At 42.4% G+C, this 20,297-nt stretch overlaps 1 protein-coding gene across 2 annotated transcripts in view; it reads left to right on the top strand.

Moving 5' to 3' along the window:
- The window catches only part of PPARGC1A (PPARG coactivator 1 alpha), a 343,375-nt gene that overhangs the window by 274,614 nt on the left and 48,464 nt on the right, over positions 1 to 20,297 (top strand). Inside the window, exons 1-2 of one of the 2 annotated variants that reach the window (XM_042811868.1) lie at positions 6,484 to 6,716; positions 12,217 to 12,396. In XM_042811868.1, the coding sequence (XP_042667802.1) occupies positions 6,669 to 6,716; positions 12,217 to 12,396 (228 nt within the window). In that variant the 5' untranslated portion in view covers positions 6,484 to 6,668. Of the gene's footprint in view, positions 1 to 6,483; positions 6,717 to 12,216; positions 12,397 to 20,297 lie in introns of those variants that run through there. The other variant, XM_042811869.1, reaches the window with a different exon arrangement.

The raw sequence follows: 20,297 nt of genomic DNA, 5'->3' as shown, positions 1-20,297 counted from the left end.
AGCTAATAACCCCTGGGCTAAATGCTCATCTACCTTTATTTCAGTTATCTGAATTAAGGATGGAGGCAGCATGACATCTCTCGCCATTTGTGCAACTTTTTTAGATTAATACTGCAGCTCCAAGAAAAATGAATAATTGGACTTTTGAGCACAGAGTGGAGCCATGAAACCTATAGGGATTCCTCTAGCACTAGTCACTAGTTTGCATATTGTGAGTTAACTGAAATTCATGAAGATTTCTGGCTAAAAATAACACCTGGGCTCGATGTTGTCTGGCAGAAGCCGCTGGTTAAGAGGTCAAGTGAAGCTGATCCTTCAGTAGCGTTGGCTGTTGCAGTGAGGTGACTCCATCTCCTGTTGGCCTGTCCTCAGCTGACTTGGGAGAACAGGGTGCAGAGGCTGCAGGAAGCTGCTGTGCCCCAGGACTGCCAGAGGGTGGGCAGCATAGCCAGCCTCTGGTACCCACCACAGCCTTCTGTGTAGCAGCTCTCCTTTCCTCACCCATAACCAGGAGAAAGGGTTACCTGGCTCTTGAGCAGAGATATCTTTTTTTTTTTTTCTTTCTTTCTTCCCTTTCCTACAGTTCATTCGTGCAATATCTTCACTTTATTTTGTTTGCCTAAAATTTTAGCCAAGTGTATTTGTACCACCAAAATCCGTCAGATGACTACAGTTCAGAATTACTTCCACATTATACTTTGTTTTAATATGAAAAATGCCAAGAGCTAGGCCCAAGAAAAAAGGCTGACTCAGTTCCACTGAGTTCTGTCTGAAGAAAGTCTTATTTGAAGATGAGAGATGTGTTGGTAAGGCTGTCTGTCATCTCTAGTTTATTAAAAAAAATTGCTAGGAGGCACTAAAGCTGTCCACTGCCTTTCCCTCTGTTCCTTCACTCAAAGGTGCTTCATTCACATCGACTTTACCATAGCAGTTTTGTGTAAAACAAGATATGATTTCAGAGTGTTTAAAGGTTAGCATTCTCTCCAGTGCTGTACTGGAGACTGGCACGTGCTCCACTGCAGTCACTTTCCCAGCCATTTTAGAGAACAGATCGGAGATGTTAGGAAAGTATGTGAATCTTCCTTTTTTTTTTTTTTTTTTTTTTAAGCACACTGTGAAGTAGAGCTAGCAGAGAGTGTGCTCTCCTACACCACAGCAGTTGGGCATGGCAGTTTCCTTTCAGCAGGGACATGGCTGATCCATGGCTAAACAGCCACGTGGCCAAGCCAGCCCCAGAATGAGATTGACAGCTGGACTCATCAAGTGACTGTAGAGGGCAGTTTAGATGGTATCTCTGGAACAGCCTGGGCTCCCAGCACATAGCTCAAGGGAATCTTTTGTGCACCCTCAGGTATTGAATCCATGGTGATTGTTCCTGAGATTGTCCTACAGATCCCTCTCAGACACAGTCATTAAAAATTAAATTGGTTTTAATGATGAACAAGTATGGAAACAAGAGCTTCAGGGCAATGCTTTAGATGCCACAAGGAAGAGGAGCTAGGTGGATGGTAATAGTGGTAACAAGAAGAATCCAGGTGGGGCTTTCCAGGACCTTACGGAGACTTAACAAATTTAAGCTGTCTCTCTAAGTATACCCAAGTTCTGCCCTTTGTGGATGGAGCTGGAGACTACCTGGCCCCAGAAGAGCTCTGCAAGCACCCCAGGTAGGCAGGTGGGGCTTTGGGTCCTTGAAAGCAAGGGGGGGGAAGGGGCAAAAGAGAACTTTATGATGTCTCTTGTTTCAAAGAAGTCTCAGCAGTGAGGTGTGTAAAGGAGAGGTGATAATGATCTGCAACAGTGTGTGATTTTGGTGTGGTCCTGCCTGCACAAGTCAGTACCAGTGTACAAGGAGCTGCAGAAAAGGAATCTGTCTCCTTTGCTTGCCTGGGTGTCTGCCCTGCAACTGCACTAAAGCATACCCAGGAAACTGATGTATTTCTGTGGCTCTGTTTCTCAAACTTATAGGGGTAATAAATTAAAAGGTAGGTTTTCTTTTACAGATTAGTCTCTCTGGGAAACAGTAACACCCGAGTGAAAGACATTGTTCATGCTGTTGTTAACAGGCCTGGCAACCTGGGTTTCCTGCAAATCATAGGAAATGTGGGTCCTGGAGAACATATGCCCCGAATGTTGGGGGAAACAAGTGATAAATGCATTTTTTATGTAATCAACTGGGGTGGCTTTGCTTTTCTTGTTTTAATAATGTGGAAGTGAAATATGCTTGTGAAAAGGGAAATGCTCAGGGAGGTATGAGGAGATTTAGAAGGTCTCTTTCAGTCAGTACCTGTGCTCCTGCTTCAGTTAGGCACTCCTGGAAGATTTTAGAAGTACTGAGTTGCAAAGAGCTGTATGTGCTCCATCCTGGTTAGCACTGATAATCAGCTGATTTGCATGGATAGTGAACATTCACAGTCAGGTCCCATTCACATGGGAACAAGCAAGTAATTTCCATTGGCATTCAGCACTGTTTATTTGAGCCTCTAGTACGTGGAAGCAGCTGGGGCAAAATTCACCCCACTGACATAATGCTGGTAACACATTACTGTTCAGAGAAAGGTATTTTGGACTCCGTAGTGTACTGCTGCTCCAACAGCAGCTCTCGACCCAGAGCTTGGCCACAATTCGTTCTCAGGTCTCTGGAGTCTTTCTGAAAGCTGGTGCAGAGCACCGATGTGGTTCCTCTGTAGAAAGAAACCTCAGTTGCTAACTGCTGTAGCAAAGTTGCTTTGTTCCATTGTAAACTTACTGCACCAATGAACCCAGAAGTTCAAGGAGTTTTTACGCTGGTTTATACTACTGAGAGTGTATTCTGGGTAGGATGGACTGAGTAAACAAGGGAAAGAAGCTGAGAATTAAAAACAAAACAAAACAAAAAACAAATAGGATGGAAGTGGAACAGAGAGAACAGAGTGGAAAACAAACACAGAAGAACTGTGGAAAAAAAATAAGAATAAAGATGCACTGAAGGAAGATTTCTCATAAAAAATGAATAGGGTACATATACTTTATATAGAACACCATTCACACTAAGACTCCTTTGGAGTGCAGTTTGGTCTTTTATATACATCATTGGCTTATCTTGCGCTGTAAGGACACTTGAGAGTAGAGGGTCTAGTGAAAGGGGTTTGACTGGCGGGAGGACTGATTGCAAACCTCTGCTTGCTGAATGCCAACACTGTTTGTGTATTCAAGTTTGATTGTCCTTACTCCACTGAAAAGGAGCCAGCTTTGCTGAAAATCATCAAACACCATGATCTGGAAGCAAAGGAAGAAAGCTGATCAGTGCAATGATGGAAGAACTCAGTTTAGGATTTCAAAATCAGGGGCTGCAAGCTTCCTTGAGCTATCTAAAGTGCAGGGAATTAAAAAAAAAAAAAAATATATATATATATATATATATACAGCCACAGTGACAAAAAAATAAAGAGGGTGAAAATGGGTGTAAGAAAAAGAGGCTGAATGAGCATTGAATCTGGGAAAAAAAAACCAAAAAAAACCCAAAAAACAGAGGGCTTGGACACTTTGGTCCTTGAGTTCTCTTCCTTGTTGTTGCCAGGAACCATACTTTCCAATCCTTTTAAAACATACATTAGGATTTGGGATTTGTGCTGAGATTAAGTTTTCAGGCTCGCCAGGACTTTTGAAATTTTGTCTCTTGAAGAGGAGGCAAAATGTGGGAACTGCTGAGGCTCAGTATGGAGTAACCTGAAAAGAGGGAAATGCGATGACTGAGGAGTGTCTGACAACGGATGATTTAAATGTCTGTTGGGATGGGCTGGGTCCAACGAACCCACAGACTTTACCAACCACAGTTGGGTTCTCTTTGTGTGTGTTTGTTATGGAACAAAATCGTGTGTGCATACTCAGATATTGCCCCAGAAAAGACATTTGTGCAATTCTTTTGTGTTGTCAAAACACTGGGCAAGATCATTGCTGAAGCTGCTTGGGGACTTTTCAGAAGACAAGGTTTCTTTTGAGAAGGGCAGCTTGGATGCTGGCTGCGTTTCACAGGCTTCATTTACATGTGCTGAGGCTGCGCAGCTTCCAAGCTATAAGCCCATTGCAACTGCCCCCCTCTCTTCTGTTAGATGCAGTGTACTCCAAAATAACGCAGAGACACATTATAACATGCAAAAAAATCTCCTAAGAAGTAAATTTATAATATGGCTCAAGTTGGACGGTTTGGTTAAAAATAAACAAATTCCTCCCAAGCAATGAGAACTCATGTTTAAACCTTGTGATCTTTTGTGATTTGAATCGTGCCTGGCATCCCTTCCAGGTGGCACTGGAGCTGCCAGCAAAGTTCAGGCCGTGGCTGTAGGACGGCTCTGGAAGACATGGTGTTACTGCGCAGTGCCCGCCCTGCACCCACAGAGCTCTCCATCCCCAACATGGTGCACTGAGAGCAGTGCTGAGCTTACTGTGTTTATATTTATCAGTTAACTTGCTAATTTGAAGGGAAAGCAGTGAAGTGGAAATGTAGAAAATAGAAACAACATGAGCAGGTCAAAATATCCAAAACAGCAATATAAAATGTTCCGGTGTAAATACATTTCTATAAAAGGTGTGAATGAAACTTCAAAAAAAAAAAAAAAAGCAGATGATGGATTCGGTACAGTCAATGAACACAATTATAAGTAGGTATTGAAGGAGAATATTCCACCGACCATGGATCCACAGATAATAATTAATAAGAACTGAGTGCACTTGAGGCAGGCAGGTGCCCACGTTATTTCACAGCTGGCTGTTCAGAGGGTAGAGGTACTCACCTTTGCCCCAGATCTTAATAATTTTCTGCAGTTTTATCATTAAATCAGCATATAATTGGGAAGGAAATTAGGTTTTTTCGTCGTGAGAGCAAAGCAATACCGTTAATTTAATCACTTGTAGGAAAGGCTTTCTGTTGTCATTCGGTATTTTGCTGTGGCTTTTTTTAATTAAGTAAAGTAAAAACAATGCCATTTTTGTCATCTGCGCTTGGTGAAAATATGACAGTGTGATGTGATTTGCAACTTAAGCACAAGCAGGGAAAACCGTACGTTTTATCAGAACTGGCAATAATGAATTACAAGGGAACACAAATAAGCCGAGAATATATCTGAGACTTACAACAATTTCTGAAGTTTTTAATATCTGCTGGAAAAAGGCTATTTCAAGAGCTGTGCCGCTTTTTATTTATTTTTTTCTCTCAGCAAAATCACCATAGCCTGCTATAATAATTGAATTCATTTAGCCTTTAGAATGCTCAAGTTTGCAAATAACAATGAAAATGAATATTTCATGACAAGGCGGATGATCAATTATAGTTTGGTGACTTTGACTGGTAGCCCAGCATGACGGATCCAGCACTTACATTTGTACAGGACTTTTGAACCCAGCTAATTAAAAAAAATGCAACTTCGGAAAGCATGGAGGCAGGTGGGGCCGGTCAGACAAGGCTTTCGTGTGTTTTCTTCTGTTGTGGGAAATGTTTTGCAGTTACGTTTGGTACCTTTGCTTTGTTATGTGTCAGCAGTAGTGCCACCATAAACCAGTCACACCTGCAGCAGCCTCTGTTGTCTCCACGGGTGAGCTGCGAAGGGCTTAAACCCAGATCCTCTGCTGTTAATGTGTGCCTGCATGTCTGGGTTTTCACATGACAAGAGCTTTTCTTTTTTCCTTTTTTTTTCCCTCTTTGCAATGAGGAAAGACTTGGCCCAGGCCGCAGTACAGTGCTTGTAGGGAAATATAGCAGGAACCCATGCGGTCCTGGACAGGATGGGGCAGTTGCATGCTGGAGCACTGGGTTCCTGCACTGAGACACTGAAACGATTAAAGAGCAGCAGAGGAATGCCTCGTGTAGCTGGGTGTGGGATCAGGCTCCTTCTCTGTTGAAGGTGAGGTGACTGCAGGATTGGCTTTTATAGATACTTCCTCCATTCCTGGCAAATAGAATTTTATTTGTTTTTCATTTCCCTAAGGTGTTTGTTGGTGGCAAAACTGACTCTGCTTGCAGTTATCAATAAGAAATTAACTTTGTGAGGTGTAAAATCCCTGAGTGAATAAAATGTTAGAACTTTGTTCTAACGTTGTAACGCGTTGTAACTTTGGCCGAACTCCGGGGTGGCCTCTCCTGGCTGAGCTGTGCGGCGGCCGCGTGAGGCTGGAGGCTGCTTGGAGCACACGTGCTGCAGTCCGGCTCCTGTCACCTCACTTCTTCTTTAGCATTAATGCAGCTCTGTTCGTTGTTTGTTTTGGCAAAAGGAAAAAAAAAAAAAAAAAAAAAAAGGAAAAAAGAGAAAGCGTTGAGAAAAGCCAGACTGTGAGAGACGGGAGCTGTTGCATGGCAGGCAGTGCCCGATCTCGGGGGTGTGGCGTGGCAATGTGATTTTAATCACAGCGTGGTGCTGCTGGAGACTCAAAGGTCTGAGTGGCTTTTAAAAAGATTTACTTCGCTCAGCCTGGGTCTGCCTCTGAGCGACGTCACGGCTGGAGCGGCGGCACAAGAAGGCTGGATGAGTGACAGCCCAGCCTACTTTTTAATAGCTTTGTCATGTGACGGGGACCAGTAGTAAGACAGGTGCCTTCAGTTCACTCTCAGAAAGGGTCTCGTTGCTGCATGCGTGTGTGCTCCCTGCCCGGCTCTGGATTGCGCCTCACGAGTGGCACTGCTGCGGTTCGGGAGCTGGATGGCGTGGGACATGTGCAACCAGGACTCTGTATGGAGTGACATCGAGGTGAGCAGGGTGTGGGAGAGGGGCTGTGGGCGCACTTTGCAAACAAGTCTGGATCTTATCTGAACTCCACTAAGTTTGCTATTTTAAGGTTACTCTGCGATGCCTTGAGCAAATCAAAGCTTAGCTCCTGTCATCGGTATCTCCTGCAGTTGGAAACTATTTTCATGTGCCTCTGGCTCGCTTTCCCCGTCATATGCAATATTTATGCTCTAAGATATTGATATGAATCAGTGTCTGAAGTCTTTTCAGTGGCATTCAGTGGCCTGGTTGGAAAAATGCCATGTTTGTTTAGAATAAGATCAATGTTTCTTTTTTCTACAAAAAGGGGAAAAAAAAAAAAAAAAAAAAAAAGAGAAAAAAGAGATGTAGTAATTAAAATTAACCAGTGGCTTCCTATTTTCCTTGCTTGTTTCACTCTGCTCTGTTGAAGGTTTCCACATTGTTTATCAGCTGCAGGATTCAAACCCCCACACGGGAATGAACACCCCGGTGTTTTGCTTTAGATGCTTTTAAAAGGGATTTCTGGAAGTAGCTGTTTTCCTGCTTCTCGTGGTGTTGGAATAATCACCCTGTAGCTGTGCCCTGTAGGGCAGGGCGCTCAGTCCGCACAAGCAGTCGAGCAAATGGTTAAATCCCACTGTACGGCAGAGACAACAGGATGAACCATGAGAATAGAGTTTATGCAGGACTGTGTGAACTGCTGCTGCTGCTGCCGCCGCTGCCGCTTGTGTAAAAATAGACGGCAATACATCAAACCCACAGCTTCTGCTGGCTACAATTCATAAAGGGAAAAAAGAAAAGCAAAAAGCAAGCAGCTCCCTGGTAATCTCTGAAGGATGAAGTGAGGTGTGAGGATTTCTGCATGGTTGTGTTGGGCAGAACGGAGCCTTACCTGGAAGTTTGGGCAACTTGGGAAGCGAGGCAAACTTTGTGTGGACCCCGTTGAGAGGAAGGCAAAACCCAGAGCTGCTGGAGGAGCCGACCCGCCGCTGCGAGTGGATAAGTGCTGGTAATGCTCCCCCTGGGCAGCAGGGGAGGGAGAAACAGGTTCTGTGCAGTGCCTTTTAAATAAGATGTCCACGCCAGGCAGATACCCATCTGAAGTAAAAATGTTACAGCATTCTCCTTGTGTGTTTTTCCAATCTGGCAGAGCGTGCAGGCGGGTTCTTAAGTCTTTTTGTCGTGTTTTAAATATTTGCAGCTTGCCATTGTATCCACTGATTTCTGTTTGCATACTGTAATTGCTCTTATCTTGTTTTGATTTCTTGGTGAAGTGGAATAGATATGGATAATTCATATGTCCTGTAGCTATTACAAGTCTGGGCTGTAAGTGGATGACTTTCTGGCTCCAGAGTCCTAATTGTTTCTGAGTAGCTGGAGTATCCTGTGGGTTGTTGTCTGGCTTGTAGCGTGGGTCTCAGCTGCTGGAGCTTCATTTTTCCATCATGTATTATTCCTAATGCTGCAAGGAGCTGATTGGGGAACCAGCTTACATGGAAATATTGAAGATTTATTTTAATCACTAGAGTTCCTGCAGTAATTTCAAGCTAGTAACAGAATGGATAATATATATCAATGACTTCTTCATAGTGCAGAGAGAAGAAAAAAAAAAGAAAAGATTTGATCTTAATATTAATGGTGTAGTGCTGGGTTAACTGTTGGTAGGATTTTAGCAACGTGCTCCTGCACGGCACTTCCTGGAGCAGCGGAGCAGTGCTGCCTGCTGTGCTGGCTCTGGGGATCACCTTTACCGGTCTCACAGATTGCAGGCAGCAGGTACCGGAGGCTGCCTTCATTTTTTGAATCATTAATGTTTGCTGTCAACTTAAAATGTATTAGATTCTCACTCCCATAATGACAGGACGGCGCGCTGCTTAATAAAGGCCTGCATCGCCGTTGCTGATCGGCGTCCCCAGTGTTCCACAGTTTAATGAAGGTGATGTACAGTAAGGTTGCAAGGATTGATAGAGAGAGCCCACATGACACGCCTTGTAGCGAGTCAGTCTTCCTTTGCTGGGTTCACCCCCTCGGCTCTTTGAAAAACTTGTTAAAATAAAACGGAGATTATTTTTTCATTAATATAAAATTAATATGGCACAAATCCAGTCTTTTTTTTTTTTCTTTTTCTTTCTTCTTTTTTTATTTACCTTCAAAGCCCCCCCCCCCCCCGCGGAAAAAAAAAAAAAAAAAAAGTCCAAAAGGTTAATGGGGAATTATACTTAATTATAATGATTCATTATCATTAGTGCAGTTAAGCTAATTTATTGTTTGCGTCTGAACTAAGAGGGAAAAAAGTCGGTTGGAGTGAAATAACGCACAGTAGTTAGCCTTTTGTGTTTAGTGACTGCTTTATCCTCCTAAATGTTGCTCTGAAATTAAGTCTGTGGTTACAGAATACCTCTAGTATCCAGTAACAGTGGGAATACAGTAGGTTGCGTTCTGGTGATGCAGGTGCACCTGTTACAGATGTATAGCAAACAGTAAATATCAGCATGTCAGATAAGGACAGTTTTAGGACTTGGAGCGTTAAATCTGGCATCATCCGAAGGCCAAATATAAATTAATAACAGGAACACTTGCTGCTAATGTGTCTCAGATTAGAAACATAATGTCATATTCAGAAACATTGATTTTATTATCATGTCAACATTGGCGAGAGCATATATACTTCATTTCAGCAATTGCATTTTTTAAGTGACATTGCAGTCATTATAGGCAAATGAAAGCTGTGATGAGCAGAATTTTTTTAATACAGTTGTTTATGTTGCTTGAAAAACCCATGGTAAGAACTTAAAAATACACGTAACTGAGAAATAACGTTTAAGTGGGTAGTTCGCAGAGTGAAGCTATTTTTACAAATGAAAGCATAAGCAGATCAGCAGGATACTTTACAAGTCTGCGGCATCAGATACAAACTACTGCCCCCCACAACACAGACGTGAGTGATGCTGAGAATCTACCTGTTCGGTCAAAAACTAGATTATCTTGTAATGAAACTGGAGATTTTGGCCAAGTTTCAAAAAGGTCCTATCCACGTTATAAGCTTGCTGCTAGAAGATGATGTCTAGCACTAAAGAAGAGGGAACTACTCCTTTTCAATTTGTTTTCTTCTGTGTCCAAAATAACAATAATAATAAGATGTGCATTGACAGTGACCTAAGTGAGATTTTGACTTCTTGAAGTTCTGCAGCTCCTTAAATAGCAGAAATAGAAGCAAATGTTATTTCAGAGCCTTGTTTTGCAGCCTCCTTGTTCTTCACCCCTCGGCCTGCTATGTGGTTATCGCTCAGCGTCCTGCTACACATAGAAGTTGATCGCTGAATTACAGCCTGCACAGCTGCACTGGCTCTTGTGCCAGCACAGGAGCCCTGCTTGTGGCCACGCTGCTGCCAGCCGCCGGGCCTCCTGGAGGCCAAACCCTCAATGAGATGCTCCTTCAGAAGCTCCCGCTCGCGTGCTGTGAAAGGCGGTCCTTTGGAGAGGGGCATAACGAATATTGAGCAATTCCCAGCAATGGACACGATGTTATTGCGCTCAGACTGCTCTCTCCAGAAAGTGGTATTTTCTGAGTTGACTTCAATCCAAAGTTGGGATATTGTTCGAAGCACCCAGGCAGCTGATGATAGCAGAGGACAGCCTGCCGGCTGGGTGTACTCAAGATATCCCTTAGCACCCGGTGAGTGGGCCCCCAGAGCAAGGAAGATGTGGAGCTGTTGGAGTGGGTCCGGAGGAGGCATGAAGATGATCAAAGGGCTGGAGCAGCTCTCCTATGAAGAGAAGTTGGGGGAGTTGGGCTTGTTCAACCTGAAGAAGAGAAAGCTCTGGAGAGACACCGTTAAAGAAAACTTACATACAGGAGGGAGACTGACTTTTTACATGTTCTGGTAGTGACAGAATAAGGGAGAACAGATTTAAACTAAAAGAGGGGAGATTTAGGTTAAGTATTGGGAAGAAATTTTTTATTCAGAATGTTTTTATTCAGGCTGCCCAGAGATCTCTGGAGGTGTTCAAGGCCAGGTTGGCTGGACCCTGGGCAGGCAGGGTGGGTGGCAACTGTGCCCACAGCAGGGCATTGGAACTGGATGTTCGTTAAAGTCCCTTCCAAGCCAAACCATTCCATGGTTCTGTGATTTTGTGAAGTGCTTGTTGTGGAAGCATTTAGGCTCAGCTGAACTTATAGCTTTTAACCATTCAGTGCCTATCAGCTGTAAAGGGTGGCGGGGTGTTTTGTGGGATCTCCATGTCAATGTGGAAGTCTGGAGGTGGGTTCTAAAGGTGCATGGTACAGTGCAGCAGGCATTGCTTTATCGAATGGCATTGACATATGGGGCTCCACTGTTTGCCAAGCTGTTCCTACATGTTTTCCATAATTAAGGATTGGGTTTGATGGATACTCTAACATTTCAATTGCTATGCTAAAGTGGCTGTGTGATATTAATTTTTTTCTTGCTTAGTAGGTCAGTCAATACTCTATCTAGCTTCATACTAGCATACAAAAGGATACTTATTCCAAGTTTATTTTTATTTATCACTGCACTGTTCACAAGTCATGAAGGCAAAAACATGTTGCTCTGCTGAAGAGATTTTTGTTCCCTACAGAAAGCAAAGTGTTCCACAGGTCTTCTCCATTGGCATTGCTGAGTCAGCAGCAGACTGCTATGGGGCTGCTGGAGGAAAAAAAAAAGCAACAAAGAACCCTCTGGTCCTTCAACACAGCCACCATCAGGGTGGGACAGCTAGGGGCTGGATGGGAGGTCCTGGCCTGGGGCAATACTTGACTGCCCCTGTCACCCAGAGGCGAGCACAGGGATGTTCAGAACACATCCCACCAGCCAGGCCCCTGCTTTGTAACTGGGTAGCTGAGATCTGCCCACCGTTTAGGCACTGAGGACATGACATAGCAGAATCCCTACTCCATGCTTTGTTCTGTCCATATGGCAACCACCATCATATCTCACCTCGAGGACTGTGGTAAGAATCTGGAAGAGCAAAAGTGCGAGCATCTCCAGCTTGAGCTAGCTCCAGGGCTGAAGGCTGTAACAGGCTGTGCCTCCATAACCTGAATGCATCAGGAAATGCAGGAAAGACCTTGCCCAGAGGTATTCATCTGTAACTTCTACCTTCACTGGTTTGCTTTGAAGCAGCAGCAGAATAAGGTCGCGCTTTGGCTTCTGCTGTTGGATTTTATAAACCTTTGGATGCTATTGTTGTCAAAGGCTACAGGGAAAAGGAAATTCACTGTTCCTGTACAGAGACATGATAGAGAAGGCAGCTTGTGCCTTCCTATTACGGATTATGCCCTCCTATTTCCCCCTCCTCTTTGCATAACTGTCCAGTGTTAAAAAAGATCTAATAGTTAGTGTGGTTTTTTAATTCCAGAAAACAATTCTGGTGACCCTGTGCTATAGCTTAATCGAGGCTTAATTCTTATCACATGATATTAAAGTTAATAGATTCCTGGCAATTAATGAAACTGTTTCTACATTGCTGTTTCCTGCAGTGTGCTGCTCTGGTTGGTGAAGACCAGCCTCTCTGCCCAGACCTCCCAGAACTTGACCTCTCCGAACTAGATGTGAACGACCTGGATGCAGACAGCTTCCTGGGGGGGCTCAAGTGGTACAGCGACCAGTCTGAGGTCATCTCCAGCCAGTACAGCAATGAGCCTGCCAACATCTTTGAGGTAAGGGAAGGCGATTTTAGTGAATCCATGTTTTTGGTTGTGTTTTGTTTTTTTTTTTCTTTAGCCTGGTGGGCAGTGGTTTTACTATCTTTCCCTCATTAAGAAACAGCAAACGTGGTGATGTGCGTTACAGGTTCCGCCTGGTGCCTTTAATCCTCATGATCAAAAGCAGGCCTGTGATCTGGAGAGGGGGGGAAAACAACCTTGAAAAGAATTAAATGGAAGTTTTGATTTTTGAAAGGAAATGGATGAAGAGTGCCTAAAGTACACAGCACTGTGGCGTAACAAGGAGGAGTTGCACAATTGTCAGTGGTGAGGAAAAACAAAAGTTGAAACCTGTTTGCTGTTTTCCTCTTGCACTCCCTGGAAAGGAGCAGAGTGCAGGCAGCTGTTGGCTGATGGAGAGCTGGGGCCAGTGCCTGTTTCCTGTGGTGGACACTGGCACAGGCTGCTCAGAGAAGTTGTGGATGCCCCATCCATAGAAGGCCAGGTTTGGTGGGCCCTGGGCAGCTTAGTCTGGTGGGTGGCAGCCCTGCCCATGGTAGTGAGGTTGGAGCCAGGTGATCTTTAAGGTCCTTTCCAAACCAAGCTATTCTATGATTCTGTGATTCCTGAAGGTCTTCACTGCATCAAAAATTCCCACTTGTAGCATTGCAGTGCAAGATATTTTGCATACAAATGAAAAGGTCCTCTTGGATTGAGTGGGGGAAAGGAAATGGGTAGATATGACAGACAAAGCTGAGAGGGCTGATAGTTGCTGATGGTGTGGGATGTTTCGCAATTCTCCTGGTGGAAAGTAGTCTTAAAGCTGAAGGACAGATTTAAATGTCTTCTTTAAAATATTGCCTTGGGGTTCAGGGTGTGCAGGAAGAGGTTGCAGTCTCTTTATCTCTGTCTCCAGTCTTCTTTCTTTCACTGTGTCAAACCTTCATGATTCGCCACCCCATAACAATGGGACTGCTGGTCCTCCCAGACCCTTTAGCCACCTTCTCTCAATGATAAAAATGTAGCAGATCGTACACAGGCTGGGAAATTGGGCAATAAACTGATTAGCTGGCAGAAAGACCTTATGCAGCAGTAAGGGGCTGGGGCCACCTTTCCCATGGCTGACCCAGGAAGTCCAGCCAGCCCCATTTGCTGGGGGAAGCCCCAGATGATCACTCTGCAGCTTAATAGCTGGAAAAGATTAACTGCCACAGTGTAGTAAAATGCTTCTGAATGTAAAATATAGCTTGCCTAGGATGTCCTGAATGAAATTCTTCTTTTTTGTATACAGTTATAAACCCATGGTGACCTCCCTGGTGCTGATAAGGTTACTTTGGATTTATACTTATCAATGTAGCTGATGATAGGAGCTGGCCGTCTGTATTCAATCTTCCTACAGTTCACACCAAAATGGTTTGTAAATAATTTTATTCAAACCAAAATGCTTTGACCCCCTCTGTTCATTAGTTTTATAATGTTCCACATCACAGTTTATGAAACTTCAAAAAGATGCTGTGTTCTTGAATCTCAGTGGTACCCCCACATGAATTATAGCTTGACGCGTGTCAGTTTTTGGTGGTCAGTAGCAGGCTGGCAGCAGGACGGGTGACACACTTTCAGCTGAGAACAGAATCAGCGCTGCATGGAGAGGATCTGCTTTTGTTGTAACTGAGGATATGTATTTTTCCTCATTCATCAAAAGCCAAATGCAGAGGCATTTTTCTTTTGGAAGAATCAGGGAAAGATAGACTGTCAAAATTTGAGTTCCTGATAAGTAATATAATAAAGCATCCATCGTCTTGAAGCATACAGACTGTTCCAGTAGAAACGCTGGAACTTGACCACAGGCTTCTACCTGGTCGTGTGGTGCACTGCATTGTCTGCAGTGGTGGCCAAAGCCACCACATACAAAATTGTCTTGTTTATATAGTGATGATTTGTCTGTATTACTTGGATAGTAAATATCTCTCCCTAACTGAGACAGTTCCAGTTCTGAAAATCAAAGCATGTCACAGGCAGTGAGATGAGCATCCAGGCTGGTACCTAACCTCATTGGAATGTGATGGCAAGGAGGTACTGGTCTTTTCAGGAACCTCACTGGTCTGGGTGCATCTTGAAGATGACAGCCCGAATGTGAAGAAATAGGTGGCATGCAGCTGGAGGGGATGCATCTAGGCAGCAACTGGTAGGCCGGGAGCAATGATTTGGAAATGAAATATGTAACTTCTTTCCTAACTGGTGAATTCTGTTGTCCTCTCCATTAGTTCCTGGCTTTCCTTGCACCCACAAACTTCGGTTATAGGATGCCTCACTGTCTCTGACAGCACAGTTTGATCCCTGCTTACCTTACTGCAAGGACAAATTGTTCTCTAATAGCATTTTGCAATACTGCAGTGCTAGGGCAAGAGTTTTCAGTTTCGTGGTGCTGTACTGCTATTTATTTGTTGCTTGGCCCAGGAAGATGGTAATGAAACAGTTATTTTCTCCTCCCATGCATTAACCCTGTCCCTATTCTCCATTGTGCAGCTGGGTACATAGCACTATTTCTTCTCTCTGCTGCTCTGTAATGTGACGACTGGGGGTGCTCAAGAACAGAACAAGATGTGTTCTTTCTCCAGAGGTTATCTCAGATACTCTGTAAGGAACTATTTGTTTTAAATCAGAGAACTAAAGTTTCCCATTTGGTAATCTCTGGATTTTTCCATATCGATCCACACTGGCTTTTCTTTCTGAAGAAATTATCATAAATAACTTTAAAATTTAAAAAAAAAAAAATCAAAAAACTCTCATATCATTGTGGGAATAATAAGTTTTATTTAACTTAGGCTTCCAGATGAGGCCTAGTCATTTGAAAATAGAAATGCAATTTCTTTGGACTGCAAGGGAAAGAAGTAGAATGGTGAATAATGTCGGGAATCACAAGTACAGTGTTAATTGAACAAGCCATGCAGTGTTAATTGCAAAACCTAACCTTGAATGAAGCACACTCTCCTTTAAGTTATGAATGTAGTACACTTTTGTCTGGGTGAGGGCCTATGTTCAAAAATCACACTCAAGATGGTACACTTTTTTTTTTTTTGGTAAATATTTTAAGAAATGCTATATTTTAGCATTTTGAGTTTTCAGGCATTCTGCAACTCATGTTCCTAGAAGCTTGCTTGAACTGAGCGCCAACAAACCTAGATAACTCCACTAGCACTCAAGTCTCATGGATGAGAAATTATTAATAGTTATGGTAGCAGCTAGGAGCCAAACGAGATAAAGCTCCAATTAGTCTAGATAGCATGTAACTGTTGAGTATAAGTCCCTGCCCACATCTGCCTAGGTGTGGTGAGATATTGGCCTTCAGTCCAGCACTGAAGCACACTGACATATCTTGCAGAAGTGGCTCGCTCATTGCTGCCTTATTCTGCTCACATGACTGTGCAGGATCCTGAACCCAACCTGTCCTGTTTGCCCCAACACACTGGTTCTTACCTGTGTCTGTGTATGTGCATATTATCAATTAGTTGATTTCTTTCTGTTCACAGATTTGTAACTTCAGTTTCTCACCTATTTTTGTTTGACTCTTATTCTGAGTATGGAAATACAGAATGAAGGGGTTCATTCCCCTAAGGCCACTCTCTACTGTCACGAGTTTGTGGAACTATATAATTAACAAGTCACCCAAGATCAGTTATGTGGACGTTTCACTGCTTCGTTCACCTTCTTTATTTGTTTTTGCAAAGAACCAGCCCTTAAAAAATTGTGTTTGTGACAAATCGATTCAGCTTATGTTAGAAAATCAAAATGGTTAGGTTTCCTTTCTTCAAGTTGGTGCTATGTGAGCTGTAGAACTTGATGTAACGTGAATGGAAAGAGTTTGTCCCCTGAGGCTTCTTTGAATGTACCATATTCTATCAGAGAAGGTTAGTCATATTTAAAATTATTTATGACCCACGTCTAACATTTTGGAAAGATAAGGTATCTGCACAGTGGATATATCTCTTTGTTGGCATTACTTACAAATAGCTCAATTGAGGTAAAGAGAAAATGCAACCTATAACCTCTTCTAAAGATAGAAAATTGCCTATTAAAGTATAATGAACTTGTGTAAAATATCTGTAACTGTGCTATTCTCATATTTGAAAAAAGCACACTTTTAGCCTTTCAGAAGACTTCAGAAAACCACAGTTGCTGGCCTATCTATGGATTTGTTGTTTACATAATTCTGTGCTCCAGAGAAATGCTCAACATATTTGATGACTTTATTTTTAGTTGTTTTGCATAGGTGTAGCCCAGGTTACTTTTCAGGGCCATGTTTTTTTGAAAGAGTGAATTGGCTACTATATTTTATTCTAGGCTGCCAAAAATGCTGCTTTATAAGCAGTGAGAATATGAGGAGAGAACGATTCATACTCTCTTAGTTCCGGGAGCAGGAAAATTCATAGGGATTAATGATTTCTTATTTGGAAGGGTTTGCATCAGGAGGATGAGGATTATGGAGGGGAGCCCTAAACGTCACCGGGGTAATTGCATGGTTCGTGTTGTAGAGTCTCTTACATTCTGTGATGCTGCCAGTCTCTTTTACTATTTCAGGTTATTCATTCAAGGTTTGCAGCCAGATTGATTAATGAATTACCAGATCTTGCGTAAAATGACTTGGCCTGACTTTTAAACAACGACCAATGTTTTCTTTGCCAGTCTTGTGACTGGTGTTAATGGGTTTCCAGAGAACTGAGCCTGTATAGATTTTCTGTACTGGCCTCTCCTAGCATTTTTTCCACTTTTTAATTTTCTCCAGAACTAGTAGCCCAGGGCAGGCAGTTCAAGGAGATCTAATCTCTGGGGACAAAAAGACATAGTAGTCAAACCCTTGATGGCTGATGCCCTTCAATGCCAAATCTGCATGATTTATCATAGCCATCTATTCAGCACAACAAAGTCTGGAGGTGAGCTGCATGGTGTACCTCACACAATATGCATAACTAGAGCTCTGAACTTTGAAGGAAAGCCTCAGAGCTATTTGCAAAGTGCTGGTGCTTAGTGAATACTAAATTACATTTAGGAAATAGTCTACTGCTACCAGTTATACTTCATTTTTATTCTTGACACAGACACCTAAATCAGAGAACAGTAACATTTCAGAGATTATGGTAGCAGTTTGGGTATGTTCCAACACTATAATAGGATCAGAATTTTAAGGCCTTTTTTATTATTACCAATAGTCACTTAGTTTCTTCTGCAGCGTACTTTGTAGGGAATTACAGCTTTTACTAAAAAGATTAAAATGCTATTATGCAAATGATTGCAGTATGTTATTATGTTTACAAATTAACATCCATGGCTCAACACACAAATTAACTAACTATTCCATCTATATTATTAAGGATTTAATAAAGTAACTGTTGATAAAAACGAGGAGCTTGGAACAGTTAATAGGAACTGATTGTGATTTAACATAGAACTTAAACATTGTGTTTAATGGCATAGATGGTATAATGGCAGAATAAAGCTTATCAAAGTGCTTAAAAGAACTGAGATTGTGTGAACAGCATAGCAGCATGTCTGTGGCCTTAGAGAAAAGAAACTAAATAGCTCTGGGCAGTAACATGGGGCGGGCAGCGTGTCAGTGAATCAGAGGTAACGCAGGACATACCAACATGTAGGCTGCTGCTCCAGGAAGACCTTTTTTGAAATTCAGATTAATGCACATTAAATGTTTTACATGATAAGCACATACAAGACACTTTGGAACTTGTGTCCCTCTAAAGTGCATCCTGTAATGAAATTCTTCTATGGCAAATGGGATTTCACTGCTGAGAGTATCACTGTATGACAGAAAAGGGGAAGGAGTTCAGTCTGAGATGGCTTTACAAACAGCACTGCAAATTGCTATTCCTAGCACTTCATAAGAGATCATAAAAGCAAACAGATAAGAGCTACCGAGGTCCCAGAGAAATGAATGTACAGTATGTGGTTACAGGATAGGTTTAATAGTGAAACAGACAACATTGTAGGTTTAAAACAAAAATAAACATCAAAGGCTGAAGATGCAGATTTGGGATAGGAAACTTTGCAAGAACAATGAAAGGTAACAGTGTATCATAGAGACAGTTTTTGAGAGTAGAAGGAAGGCCCTTAATTCCAGGGGAAGAGACTGGGCAAGGGAGCAAGAATTTTTATATTCCTAATAGAGCAGTGTCAAGTTTCATAGCATTTGAATGCGTTACCTTTGCAAATGCCTCTGGCCTGACTCAGATTTCTGCCCATACTAAATAGGAGCCCAGTCCAATAGCATTACGTCTGTGTGGAAGGTGTATGTAAACTACGTCTGTGGCTAGCTGTGCTGACATTTTAAAATGCTCAAGCAGTAAATGGAGTTCATTTCACTCATTCCAGCTGCTATGTAATTGGAAAAAATTTATGCAAATGTCCTATATTGAGTGTGCTGCTCTTTCTTTTTTTTCCTGATTGGACAAACTGCAGACTGTCTAAACTTGCCTCTATTTTTGTGCAAGAGCCTCACACATTGGTTGGAACCTTCAGGCAGGAAAGAACTCCCAGAAGAACAAAAAAACAAACAAAAAAAAACCCACAAAAAAAAAACCAATTGCTTTGAGAGCTTATTGTTTGATGTATGAGGCCACCAAGACCATTCCCCAGGCGTGTGATCAAGAAAATGCAACTGATCTTCTCCACACTCCCATTAAGGAGATATTTCACTGCTCTGCCAGGAATTCACCTGCAGCAGCCTAGGCTTCAGATGCTGCCGTGTCTGCCCTCAGCTGAGTACCTGTCCTTTTTGCAGAGGGAGGCATAGTGCTTAGCAGAACAGTAGTAAGCTAATTAGGTCATTAGACGAATGTCTTGGCCCATGTTAAAACGAGCCCTTAAGGACACTGTGTTCCCACTGGCTACATATCTAAATACAAACTGGTGTCAGCTGCCATACAGACAAAAATGTAATAGCCTCCTTTCACAGAGGTCATCTTAAATCCACTTTGGTCACAGTCACACTCCACATCTGTTTTAGTGAGATGCAGCTTTTTAAGGTAGCATTTGGACTTCATATGCACGCAAACAACCAAGCTATAAATTGCTACTGCAGAAGTTATTTTGAATAAGTGTATACAGTTTCATATTTATAATGGTGAGACTTCATGATATTCGCAGTGAATATATAACACAGATCAGTTCAACAAGCATGAAATTGTATGTTGTCAACTTGTCACATAAATAGAGCCATATTCTGGCTTACGATAATGTTCAACTAAATATTTTCTCCCTAGAACTGCAGAGGGGGTCACAAAAAAGTGGGACAATGGCTCTGCCTTTTGTTGGAAAAATGCTCGCTTGAGTCTTTGCTAGTGTGAAGTAAATATTTTCGATGGAGCTCTCCTGTTTTTCTACTTCCCCATTTGTTTAACAACAACAGAAAGTTTGCCTTTCTTAAAGAAATGTTAATTGGCCAAACTGTTAAATTTATTTCCCTTAATGGTTTTACTTCTAGTGTAACCTCTTTTTTTCTTTTTTTTTTTTTTTAATTATTATTTTGGCTATTTTTGTACTGTGCATCATTGCTAATTGCTACTAAACGTTCCATCTTAACCCTGGCATGCTCTTCTCCTGCTGCCCCATCCCACTTAACATTAGCTCAAGTCCATGCCATTACAGAATGATAAACTCATAGTAAAGTTTAATTTCAATTTTTTTTTTTTTTTTTGTACTGCTGCTAACCTATTGTACATGTGTAGGTCAGGGGGAGGAAATTGCATATAGAGCAAATTAGCTGCAGGAGAAAGTTTTAGTATTGAATTGTGCATTTTTTTCCATGTGAAAGGAGAAAAGAGGAACCCCATGTGTCTGCCTGCCTGCGTCTCTGAGATCTTACCCACCTGTAGCTCCTGTTACAGTACTGTGGTTAATAACCAGGT

This window comes from Centrocercus urophasianus, unplaced genomic scaffold, assembly GCF_019232065.1.
Source record: "Centrocercus urophasianus isolate 14NV4802_14NV808 unplaced genomic scaffold, USGS_Curo_1.0 seq_13, whole genome shotgun sequence".
Lineage (NCBI taxonomy): Eukaryota > Metazoa > Chordata > Aves > Galliformes > Phasianidae > Centrocercus > Centrocercus urophasianus.
This window is presented reverse-complemented; position numbering and strand designations above follow the sequence as displayed.